Here is a 13511-nt window from a genome sequence, read left to right on the forward strand (position 1 = left end):
ATCCACCTGCTTCTGTTGTGCGGAGGAATCCTTCCTGGGCGCCATGGATGTGGCTACGATCTTCCCCTTACTTTGAGAGCAAATAAAAAAGAAAACAAATTTTCCAGTCTAGGAGATGATCTTACTGCATTGCTTAGCAGAGATCAAAAAGATGGCAGTAGGTGGGGCTACCTCTGGTATCCTGTATAACGTATTACCCAAAGAAATAATAACAAAGCGAGGTCTAAACTCATATACAATATGTCGCTTCCATAAGTATGGTTGTCCTAATAATACATCACAAACTTCAAGAGGAGCAACATCACACAGTTCCTCATCCTTGAAGGGCTTGATGCTATAGGGAAGGTGACATTGTTGGCTGACGTGAAGATCTCTTCCTTGGTGAAGCCACCGGATGGTGTACGAGTGCGGATGTGATGTAGTTGGTAGGCCCAACCGCTTCACGACCTCTGCTGAAATGAGATTCTTTTGGCTCCCACTATCGACAATGAATTATCGCGGAGAACCCTTCACTCACATCTGTGAGTGGAAGAGGTGTTTCCTCTCCTTTGGATCTTCAGGCTCAATCTTATGGATCTTGGTGGTGGCCACAGTGGCACTGGACTCTGTCTCAATGATCTGCTTCTCTTTGTCATTCCCCTTGTTGGGTTTTGACTCAGAGTTGGAACATTCGTCTGATTCAGAAGCCTTCAGCTCGACCACCAGTGACTTCTTGGCTCGACACTCAATTATGTTGTGAGTGGGGCTCTTATGGAACTCACACCACTTTCCTGTGTCCTTGTTTTCGTGGTGTTGTTCTTTGCTTGCGACTTCAACTGGTTATCTTGGGTCGCCTCGCCTTGGCTTTGTCCTTTGTTCTGCGGTTTGGGGGCACCTTTCCCTTACTTTGGATTCGTAGATCCAAAGTCTCGTTTTTTTTGTTTAAAATTCTGCTCAATCTTGATAGCGTATCAGTACACCATGCCGAGCGAGATGTCCAAGAACTCCATCTTGTCCTGGATGTACCTGTGTAGACAGCCGTGGTACTTGACTACCAAATGCCACTCAGAATCCTTGATACCCAACTTTGTGCGAAGGGTATGAAAAACATTGGTAAACTCTGGCATGTCTTGGTCCCTTCCCTGCCGCAACATGGTCCACTTTATGTATTTATCCTCATAGCTCCCGACAAGGTAGTACTACTCCTTGATGGCGTCCTGGAACGAATTCCAAGTGGGTGCGGCTGAAAAAATAAGGGTGTACTTTCATCCTTCTCACAGTAGGTTTCCCACTAGTCCTTGATGTGGGGGGTGACTTTGAGAAGTGCAAAAGTAATCTTTTCCCAGTTGGAAAAACCATGAATAGAAAAATATTCTTCTAGCAGATTTAACCATTTATCTACGACGTCCGCTTCTATCTAACCTTCAAATATGGGGATGTCAAAGTTAACTTGTACCTTGAAGGGTGTGGCACTTCCAGAGTGGCTGCTGGAAGGAGATGCGTTGCCTTCGGGTAATCGCTGAAGGATCTGGACAAAGTTGTCCATCATTGTGTTCCTCTGTCGCTCAAGGGCTTCTTCGAGCAAGATTTTGAAAGGATCTCTTGCCCCCTTGTCTTTCTTCTCTTCCCCCATGGGAGGTCGTCGGGGTTTGCGTGGTTGGTCTTGCAAAGGTTCGACCAATTCAAGCCCTAACTCCTTATATCTCGACCTCGTTGGGGACATGCAAAGAAAAACCGAGAAAGAGCAAACCACTTTGATACCACTGATCCGAACTTAAACAGGAACGCAACAAATTACAGATATAACCATAAATACAGAGATGCAACAAAAATAACACTTCATTTCATTAATATCAAACACTGAAATAAGCTTACAAACAAAATGGAAATAAACTAGCTCAGACTATGGTAGCTTATCTCTAAGAAGAGATGTGGCGGCTACATGCCTTTGAACTGTGTTACAATGAGGCTTGAAGGCCTATTTATTATTGAGAAACAATGAAAACCCTAAACATACAAAAACCTAACCCTAGGAGATAAAACGCCAAAACTATGGGCCTCGTGTGGGTAAATTGGTACATCGACTTCTCAGGGTCGTAACGTTGGCATACGATCTTTGTTTGATGCGCACAATACCTCGTTAGAAAGATCTATCTGAGGACTACAACTTTTGCATGGCAAACAATATTCGAAGACTTATGTTTGTTCTGGTTTTCCCAAAAAACGCCGTTTAGGGCCTCAAAATGGCTTTGGAAGTTCAACACTCGAAAAACTGCCAAAAATAGTAACTTGTGCTACAATTAAGGAAACTGTAAAACTGAAAGAGAAAATAGTGGGGGTCCAAGTGGAATAGGCGGGTGGCCACCAACATCCACCTGGATCAAATGGTACCTTCAAAGTTCAGAAAACAAAAAAGTATTCATCAACCAATTTCGAATATTTGGTAAATCTTTTTTAATTAGTAATGAATGACAAAAGTTATGAGTTATAAGCTACAAGCACTGAAATCCAAAATTACATACCTTGGACTTATGTAGTAGCTAGTTGCATGTAAAGGTCTATGGAGTTGTTTGTTCCTTCTTTCATCAATGATTCTCTATAGAGGAATGTACTTATGCTTTATATGAAACCATTTGCAAAACTCTCATGAGAGGCTCACTAAATAGCACAATCTCCTCTGCTTTTGATCAAAATTTTTTGTCAAATACTTGGTCAACTATCTGTTTCCCTTTAGCCTTTTTGCTCCACTGAGATTCATTCCATTCATCATAGAAAATCATCTTCCTCAAGTTGGATTTTTGTTGAACAAAGGATTGCAATGAAAGAAAGTTTGTTGCAAATCATGTAATGACTGATCGAATAAGCTCTTTACCCCTAGTGTGCTTTCTCATAAGGTTCAAAAACCATGAGTGGTTGTAGATGTACCTAGTTATGGATTTCACTTCATCCACACACTTCTTCACCCACTCAATTTTGCCAATATCCTCAAGCATGAGATCCAAATAATGGGCTGCACATGGAGACCACCAAATGGTGGGGTGTTTTTCTTCCAACATCTTTCTAGCTGCAACATAGCTGGAGGCATTATCTGTGATAACTTATACAACATTTTCAACCCCTAGTTCCATAACTACTTCATCCAAAAGATGAAATAGTAATTGTGCATCCTTCACCTGATCAGACACATCAATAGTTTTGAAAAACATAGTGCCTGTTGGACAAACAATTAAGAAATTTAATATGGTGCGATATCTATCATCAATCCATCCGTCATAGATAATTGTGCACCTTGTTTTGGTCCATGATTGCCTGAACTCTGAAAGATACTCTTGTATTCTTTGGATCTCATTTTGTAAAAGTACTTGCTTGATATCTTGAAAGATAGGGCCTTTGAAGCTTGCTCCATATGAAGCTATAACATTAATCATAGACTAATAATATGCAGAATTAGCAACATTAAAAGGTATGTCTGCATCATACCACCATCTAGTAATGCATTCATATGCAACCTCCTTTATCTTTTTCCATTTAACATCAATGTTGGGTTGAGAACTAGGGGTGGTGCGGAGTACAAAGGAGGAGTCAATCCCTTTACGAGTTGTTGTCCTCTTCAAAGCAGTTGAACTAGGGCCAAAAGTGCCCTCTCCAACTCTAACCGGAAAACTAATGGAATCTTCAAAATGGGCGTACATTCTTCAAAATCAGGGTCACTTAGAACAACATCATCCTTTTGACTTTTTCCTATATCTTTTTTAATTATCTTGCCTTTTCCATTTTCTTGTTTGTAGGCTTCAATTAGACTTAGCATCTTTGCTTTAAGATCTTCAGAAACCTTCTTACAAGGTTTTACTTGCCCTCTACAATGTGCTAGGTGTTCTTTAATTCTATGGACCCCCCCACCTTTAACTGCCTTATAGTTGCAGATTTTTATCCCTTGTTCATTTAAATGGAAGTAAAACCAACTTAGATCATTCTAGTTTTTGGCGGCCATGACAACTTCTACAACAACAAATGAAAATCTGCATAGAAAATCCTAGGGTTTTTAAAATTCTAGGGAAATTTTTTTAAGAGAAAATAAAAGAGGAATAGAAGCCATGAAATACTTGGAGAAGATCCGTAAATTTTGAGAAGAAAATAAGCTCCCACAAATTAGAAAATAAACCCCTCAATCAACTCCAAAATCTCTCTTACAAATCTACCAACGAAATCCCTCAAAATAACTTTGCAAAACGACAATTGTTGAGAAAAAAATAGAAGATGGGGCAGAACAACTTTTGCAAAGAAAAATTAAAAATCTACATAAAAACCCTATGGTTTTTAAATTTTTAACGAAAAAAGAACAAATTTTGTAGAAAAATAGAACAATAATTGATGGAAAAAAATAGCTTGAATTTCCCTCTAAATTTTCTGAAGAAAATTAGCTCCAAAATCCTCCCAAATTAGCTCTGTAGCAACCCCCACAAAATCGAAAAAATGTCCCTTCAACCAACTCCAAAAACCACAACAACACCCAAAGATCTTTGGGAAAAGAAAATTCTTGAAGCAACTCCAAAATCTCCCTTAATAATTAGTCCAACAACTCTCCAAAACTCCAATCAACTCTTCAAATCTGCAAAAAAAAAAATCCCTTAGAACAACCTTGCAAAAAACTCTCCAGATTCTCCTCACGAAACTTAGCTCAAGAATTTTAAAAGACTCAAATGAATTGTGTGAGTTAAAGAGAGGGGTGGGTGTGTTTAAATAGTTTTAGGGGGGTCTAGGGAAAAATTAGTAGTGAGAAAACCAAAAAAAAAAAGAAATTAGAAATAAAAAGATTTGCAATTTTTTAAGGCCCGCGCGGATACGGACCGTATGGAACTTGTTAAAATTGGCAACTAGGGCCAAACTCCATGTGGGTCATCTTATTTATGGCAGCTGATATTTTTCTTGGATCCCTCTCATCGAGAGGTGTAGGATTGATCTAAACATCATCCGATTCCAATAAGTATTCATGGAGTTACGAATTTATTTGTGTTATAAGACAATTCGTCAAGGTCGGCCAACGACCAAATAAACCCCACATGTGCTCAACGTTTTAGTATAAAAGGAGATGAATTGAGAGTCATTTCTCACACACACTTCTATCTTGATTTCTCTCCACTTGTCTTGGGTTTTAGTGGAAGAGAAATCTAGGAGTGGAAGCCCTAGATGTTGGAGGATAAGAAGCTGCCCTACTGCAGTCAAAAATAAATACGCTACCCTAATCTAGAGGACACAGTCATGAAGAAAAGCCCTAATGCTATCAAGGAGGAGCCCTAAACCTATACGCTGGTCCCTACTAACGCAGACCTAAAGGCTGCCCTAATGCAGACCTAAAGGCAACCCTCACTAAGACCTAAAGGCAGCCCTAATGAAGCTATCCTAAGGCAGCTCAAGAAGAAGGAGGACGTTGATGTGAAGAGTCAAAGGGACAGCGTGGAGGCTACCCTAGACAGCGTGAAGGGTTGTGTGGACAGTGGAGCCTTAGCCACAACATGAAGGATCAAAGGGACAACGTGGAGGCTGTAGGGACAGCGTGGGGACAAGATGGTTAAGTGCACCATAAGCAAGCAACCAGGCCGAGGAAAATAGAAGCAATATGTTACTGTTTGTGGACAGATAGCTGGGTGTGTAAGGGTTGTCAAATGCCCTAACCAGTCACCATATAAGCAACAGTAAAGGCAACATTGGAACAACAGTGTTGTGGTTAGCAGCAAAGTAAATAGCACAATTGGGCTATAGGACAGTTGGTCTACATGGTGTTGCTAACTAGTGCAACAAAGTAAATGGGACAACAGGCTACATAGCGCTGCTAAAATGCATGGGACAACAAGATGATATAGTGCTGCAATGTTCAATGAGACAGCTGTAAGATGTTGGGACAACAGTATGATATAGTGCTGCAATGTTCAATGGGACAACTGTAAGATGTTGGGACAACAGTATGATATAGTGTTGCAATGTTCAATGGGACAACTGTAAGATGTTGGGACATCAGTATGATATAGTGTTGCAATGTTCAATGAGACAGCTATAAGATGTTGGGACAGCAGTATGATATAGTGCTGCAATGTTTAATGGGAAAATTGTAAGATGTTTGGACAACACTATGATATAGTGCTGCAATGTTCAATGGGACAGCGGTATGATATAGTGATACAATGTTCAATGGGACAACACAATGATGAGGCAGTGGCACAATGGGACAACAATGACATTGTGCAGCAGTGGTACAATGGGACAACAAGCATGGACAACATGACGCAACATGGCAAGCATGGCAAGCATGGGCAGCATGGATAGCTGTGGCAAGCACATGAGACATGTTGTATGACAACATGGTTCTACAATGGCACATGTGACAGCAGTGCAGCATGGTGCAGCACGGTGAGGTGCAGCATGATGATGAGATGCAACACTATGATAGGTGAAGGAGTCACCTTGGAGAATCAGTTGAAGCAACATGTCTTCAACTGATCTCATGTATTATCTTCTTAGAGATGATCTATGCTCTTATCTGGATAAGTCAAAGTGATGACTTCTGTTGTAAATGTACTATCTCTCTTTCTCTCTCTCTCTCTGCTGAACTATTGAAGAACTTATAAGAAGAATTGATCAAGGGTTTCCCCACATTGGGGTTTGTCCCTAGCTAGCGCCACATCTTGTGTCCTCTTGTCTTGGCTTGTTTTCTGTGATTTATGTTTATGTTCTATTTGCAGTTTACTTTAATGCTGATGTGATTGCTAATTTGGAAAAGATATTGAGCTAATTATGAAAATTGAAATAAATTGCTCTAAGCATAGAACATACCTAAACTTAACAGAACTAGTCTTGAACTAGCAAGTTCGGTGAAATAGGCTGGTTCTGTAACGTACTAGCCTATTTCGTTTTTAGGCCCTCATTGGACTGGTTTTGGGCCCAAATTGGTTGGACTGGCCAGTTTTTCTGGTTCTAGTCCGGTTTTGATAACATTGATTCAGAGACATATGTAGATACAATTTTTCTTAGGTTGGGGGTTGGTTCTCAAAGAGATTGGTTGCAGTACTGATTCAATGATGATTTGTACTTAATTTTAGATCAATTGGAGAGAGTTTCTATTTTTAGAAGTTCTCCTACTTTTTAAGAGAGAGAGTTTCGAGGCTTGCATAGTAATACTTATTCCATATTTGGAGTCCTTATGAACTCATGATTCTAGTGGACTAGGTGACATGCATGGCACTTTCTAGTTTTAATAGGTTTGGTTTAGAGACCCATATGTTAGAGATAATGGCATATTTGGGATCCTTGCAAGATCCTAAGTCCAATGAGCTACTTACGAGTGACATGTGAGCACTTTCTATTTTTAGTAGTACTTGCATGTTGATTTTGATCGTGGATTTGATTTCCTTACTGAAAGATGCATTCAACGAGTATGATTTCACAAGCATATGAGACGTTTCTATTTTTAGCAGTGGTTGCATGTCACATTGGTAATGTATTTAGGCTCCCCATTGAAAACTAAGTCTAATGTGGGTGTTTTTATCAAAATACGAGACATTTCTATTTTTAGTAGTCTTTGCATGGCAGTGCTAATAGCATATTTGGACTCCTCATGTAAATCTTAGTCTGATGAGTATAATATTGTGAACATGTAGACAATTTTCTGTTTTTACTATTTAGTAGTGCCTATTTCTCGGGTCCCCCTATCTATTATGGACACCTTTTATCTTTTTCTATTTTTTCGGGGGACTAATATTTTGGCATGTCTATTTATATCATGGTGATGTGGCAGTCTCGAAGGATGACATGTGGCAACTTTTCAAATGGACAAGTTGCAGTGAGTCATCAATTATGTGGTAAAGCACATGTGCAAAATTGGAAAGATTTTGGAGTGGGCAAAGCACATGGATGGATGGAGGTGTGATATGGCACTAATGATAGTTTGTTTCTGATTTATTCCATAAGGTGTTTCAGATTATATTCTTATAATAATGGTTTGAACCTGAAATACCAAGCTCCATAGGTCTCAAATTCTCCAAAGAACAAAGCCATATAAGCATGAAGATGGCCGTTGTGAAGAAGTCACCAAGCTCCATAGGTTTCAAACACTCCATTAATGTAGTTCCTAGAGTTCCCTACTCCAATTTCTAATAATAGACTTTGGCCGTACTCGACCCACTAAATATCTTAGAAAGGCTTTAACAAAAAAACAATATATATTTATCATATTCAAGAAGAGATTTTTATCCATTAGTGTTTCCTTAGGCCTCGTGATAGATTTTTGCAACAAATTTCCTCGATACCTTTGGGGGTACCATCGTTGTTTCCTTCATTGGGGTTCCTGCTACCAACACTTGTGCTAGATGCATTATTGAATTTGATATTATAATCTACTGCCACAACAAAGGCCTGTGGCATTTATTTCATCTCCTATTCACTTTTGTCTCTCCTCCATAGGTGCTAGCCATCACACTTTGTATGTCCACCCATCATTGATTTTAATTTTCCTTTAAACTATCCATTACTTCGTGACCTCCTTCATTCTTGAATTTGGGGTTCGAAGGTAAAAATAAAAAAACTCTTTTGTGACCTTGCTCATTCTCAAGTCAGGGTTTCAAGAACAAAAATAATAAAACATAAAAGCAGAGGCATAAAGCATCAGGTGCAAATCCCACTTTGGCATCTGAAAGCCTCATAGATGAGATTTCATATGCTAGTTCATGGCAATCAACACGCAAATCAGTAGATAACTTGTGCTATAGCAAGTGGATGGACCAGGAAAGAAAATAGTTGCTTCTATTGCATGTAGTTGATCGTTTGTCCATGCGTTCTAAGATAGTTATAGATCGCTGATTTTTTATGAAGGTGATCTTAGATAAATTTAAGGTTAGTATTCAATTTATAGAAAATGTTTGTTTTATCCAAAAGTAGCATTCATATTTTTTTTTTTTTGTTCTTCAAATTGAGATTCAAATAATGTTCCACATTTTCTGTTCTCGTGGTTGACAGCTGTAGTGTTGCATCAGGGCAGCTTGTTGTGGCAAGATTGCTAGACCGAGGGGTCAGAACACGTGCACTGGTTCGTGATCCAGAAAAGGCAGAGACTTTATTTGGTAAACAGGATAGTGATAAGCTGCAGGTGCTGATCTTCGGCTGATTTGATTTCCTTCTCTTGTGCTTATAACATTCCTTCTCTTGTTCATTCTCCTTATTTTGTTCTAGGAATCTTCTATTCTTCCTTCTTCCCAATATTTATATTCTCACTTACATTATCCATGAAAAACACTATGTCAATATTCACTGGGGATGAAGAGAATAATGAACATTATTTTCATTTGAAACTTTCATTTATTTTGTGCTCATGTGATAGGAATTTTGGTTTTGATGTTTTATTATGTATCTAAGGGTTATGCTGATTTCATATTACCAGAACTTAATCACTAATCATACATTAATTATCTTTGACATCATTTCTTTGCTGTTATATTGAAGATTTTGACAGGTGATACACGGCATCCTGAGGAACTTAATGCATCAGTTTTTGAGGTTTATTCTCAGTTCTGTTCAATATTTTGATTAATGAAAAGTATATAAATAATAATGGAAACTATGGGCTGCATGCAATTAAAATTTGGTAAATGAATGTATGCTAGGGAGTCACAGATGTCATTTGCTGTACTGGAACGACAGCTTTTCCATCCAAACGCTGGGATGGGGATAACACCCCTGAAAGGACAGGTATGTACTAAGGTATTGCATAATGCATTTTTTTTATTTTGTATATTTTGATGTTGATTCTATCAAAAAGAAACATAAGATCACACTGAACATAAAACTAACACGTTAGCTATGATTCACTCTTTGCAATGAAGTTTCAAGCTACCTGTTCTCTTTTAATTTAGTGCAATAAATTCTAATAAGTTGACCTCAAATAAAAAAGATTGGGATGGTATCCGCAATCTTGTAGCTGCATTGCCTTCATCAGTGAAGAGATTTGTTCTTGTCTCATCGGTTGGAGTTACAAAGTTCAACAAACTTCCTTGGAGGTATGTTTGTTTAACTATTTGTCTTAGCAATACTGCAGGAAATCAGTTTACGCAACATGCTATAGGAAGTAATACAAAGTATATCAGACATCTCATATTGAAGTATTATAAATGCTCAGAATTCCTGATGTAATGTTTTAAAGTAATGTGAAATTTCTCTGTTTCATTATAGATTTATAATAGATTACTATAAAAATATGTACACTTACACAATATGACACAGTTGCAGAGACACAGTTGATAGTATTACTTCCATGCAGAAATAAGATGTACAGTCTCAAGGAGGGAGACAGTCACCTGCATAACCAACTAGCATTGATTTACTATGTTACTGGAAACGTGAAATGTGAATCATATGATAAATAGGTTCAGAATGGGAAACGAAAAATCACTAATTTCATGATAAGCAACATTTTAGGGTTTCTTATATACATATTTTTATGGAAATAAAATTTCCAACTATCAACAATCACTATACAATTTTTTCAGCAAATTATTCAACCACAGTAGATGGTTTGAAACGTTGACTCAAAAGCAATGATGTGATTAATCCAAAATATATTTTGAATAGCGATATGGATCACAGAAGTCTGAAATCTAAAATTGTTCAAGTGTTTACAAGTGCAAAGAGCTATCATATTCATATCCATAACAAAAATCAGGCAAACCTCAATACCATGGTTCATATCCATAATTGAAAATTTGAAACAATGCTAATATCAAAATATTCATTGTTCAGTCTATTACTGATCAAACTCTCACCTGGGAGGGAGAGTCCTAACCTCAATGGGAGAGCCTAGAGACAACTCTCAGGCAAGCCATCCACTGTTCCCTTGCTCCATTCTTCAGACTAAAGGAAAATAAACTATCCTGGTCTAGGGGGGAATCTCTAACGTCAAACAAGCTAAATTAGTTGCAACAGGGTGAGTATCTTGTTAGCTTGAATTTGACTTGTAAATCTTATCACAAATAACTGATTTGCTTTGGTATGAGTAATAACTGATTAGCGGCTAGCCATGCACGTTGATTAACACAAGTACCCCAAAAGAGCTATGGATCGACTGATTATCCAACAACTCAACTGTATTGAAGTGCTGAAAATGGCTGAGAAAAAAGGGTCATGACTGTTTTAAACCAGAGATGCTCATTACCACAGTAAATTATCAAGAGGTGTTCACACAAAACTATTCCGGGGTGCCCAAATGCACTTGTGATGTAGCAATATTTAACAATGAACCAACGCTAAAAATAAAATTTAGGCATTCAAAATTTTGCTTGAAAGTTACTAGGAAAATTTCAGACATCAGTACGAGGTCCACCCATCAATATAGATAAACAAATAGTGGTTGTTTTACATGAGTTCCCAATATGAAATGTATCATTCAATGAATATTATCATACCATCAACAATTGTTCTTGAAACTAACAAGATTTGAGTGTTAATGTTAATTTTAGTTAACAATGGTATATTCTATGGTTATAGCAATTACTTCAATGCTCCATTTTAAGCCTGATTGCAATTCCATTTAGTTTCCAATAGCAATCACATATCATTAATTCACATTGACAGTAATGGCAGATAGAACAATAAACAATAAATGCAGAAGACAAGCCAAGACAAGAGGACACCGAAATTTATGCTTAAAGCCAGGGCAAAACCCGCAAGGGGAAAACCCAACAGATCTTCTTCTCGATAAATATCAAATGTTCGGAGAGAGAGAATTTCCAATAGAGTACAATGATACAAAGTCAAAGTCAAAATTGAATTTCCAATTAGATGATCCAATACCGCTGCTCATAGTCAAATAGATGGCCAATCAATGTCTGCAATCTTGCTCTCAGTCAACAGCAGTCAAACTGCCCTAACCAGTGAGACAACAGAAGTCAACACAGCATTCAAACTAGTCCTTCTTGAGCTCAGTCAAAGACAAACTAACTCGGCCTTCCTTGACGGTCAAACAGCATCCAAAACAGTCAGCAGAGAGGCAGTCAACTTTGGTCAAACTCATAGTCAGCTCTGCGGTCAAACAGGCCTGTGGTCAATGCATGTCAACCTGCCCAGAAATCCTTGTAAATCATGCCAAAAATGTGGCCTGCTGTAACAGAGAGAAACCCACCAAATCCACAGTCAAATGAGGCCAAACAGAGCTCGGTCAATGCTGGTTAAAGCTGGCTGAAACTCGGTCAACACAGAGAACAGAAAACCCAGTCAAACTCTCACACATGTGAGGAGAACAGCTGCCCTTAGAAGTCTGAACTAATCAGAAGCGGAGAGATAAATGTATGTTGATGATATGCCAAAATGAGGTTTCCATAATTTCTATTTAAATTTTATACAAATCAATGTGGGTCAAAGGTCATGTCTCTTGGGCTTCATAAACCTACATAAATGTAGGGCTGACCTTGACCAAAAGTATGTGTTGGCTTGACCTTAAAAACATATTTCTCCTTGTCCAAATTCAGTGAGCCTTAGGTCAATTTTGGACCTCTTGGAAAGAGGAATTCAATCCAATAATCATCTTCTTCAAATGAGCTGCCCAAAGTGCAATTTGGCCTTAGTTGCACATTTTAACAGTTAAACTGTTAAATGTTATCATTGTTATGTACTGGAACAACATCAAATTAATGACAGGATAAAATGGAGCATCAAATTTCAGTTATGTCAAATGCAACAATGATTCAAATATCCCAAAATTCAAATATGCTTTCAGATTTAGGACACCAAATCAAACCAAGTATTATACCTACAGCTGAGAAAATATCTAGATGTTTGCACTTTGCACATGTGGGGTGAAGTATTTTAGCATGTTGAAAATGTAGTGAGTAAAGGTCTTCTGGCTTGTGCCTTAGCCAGTGAAGACCACAAATTTGTCTTTCTCTAGCATGAGTGCGAGTTCATGAGATAGACTTTAGTTATGATGAGTTTATTTCCAGTTTAGTCGAATGATCATCAAGATTGCATGCATAGTGTTGGAGCTTCATTTAAGGGGAGTCTTCTTTAGTTTGACTACATGATGAGGTGGTAGTCTTAGTCACCAGATTCGGCGAATTTCAACGAACAAGTTCGAAATTCGGCGAATTTTAATCGAAAACGAATTTATTCGTTCGAGTTCGCCGAATTTTATGGCGAACTCGAATTTCATCACGAATTCGAATTTTTTGCCGAACAAATTCGTTTAGGGTTCGATGAAATTCGTTTCGGGTTCGAAAAAGTTCGTTTAAGTTCGTTTTTTTCGCGCGTTTTAGCAAATTGCCTGCAGCCCGCGGGTTTCATTGTTTGCCGGGTTAAAACTTAAACAATAGACTATAGTTCCATTGTTTCATTTATGCCTGGATCGAATCTGTACACATGTAACTTTCAGAATTTTCACAGAATTGAATATCCGGACTGATGAGGGCGAACATCCACCAATCGATCACAGCCCAAACGATACAAAATTTAATTAAAACTTCGTGCCAAATTTTAAAACAGCACGACATAACAAACAA

The 13511-nt window shown here is 38.2% G+C and overlaps 1 protein-coding gene across 3 annotated transcripts in view; it reads left to right on the forward strand.

Moving 5' to 3' along the window:
- The window catches only part of LOC149226739 (uncharacterized protein At5g02240-like), a 94783-nt gene that overhangs the window by 19843 nt on the left and 61429 nt on the right, over positions 1–13511 (forward strand). Inside the window, exons 2-6 of one of the 3 annotated variants that reach the window (XM_089377582.1) lie at positions 7769–7894; positions 9008–9115; positions 9469–9522; positions 9630–9714; positions 9917–10022. In XM_089377582.1, the coding sequence (XP_089233708.1) occupies positions 7778–7894; positions 9008–9115; positions 9469–9522; positions 9630–9714; positions 9917–10022 (470 nt within the window). In that variant the 5' untranslated portion in view covers positions 7769–7777. Of the gene's footprint in view, positions 1–7768; positions 7895–8985; positions 9116–9468; positions 9523–9629; positions 9715–9916; positions 10023–13511 lie in introns of those variants that run through there. The other 2 variants (XM_089377583.1, XM_089377581.1) reach the window with 2 other exon arrangements.

This window comes from Pinus tabuliformis, chromosome J (genome assembly GCF_031772625.1).
Source record: "Pinus tabuliformis cultivar Carrire ecotype Pingquan chromosome J, CPIR1, whole genome shotgun sequence".
Classification (NCBI taxonomy): domain Eukaryota; kingdom Viridiplantae; phylum Streptophyta; class Pinopsida; order Pinales; family Pinaceae; genus Pinus; species Pinus tabuliformis.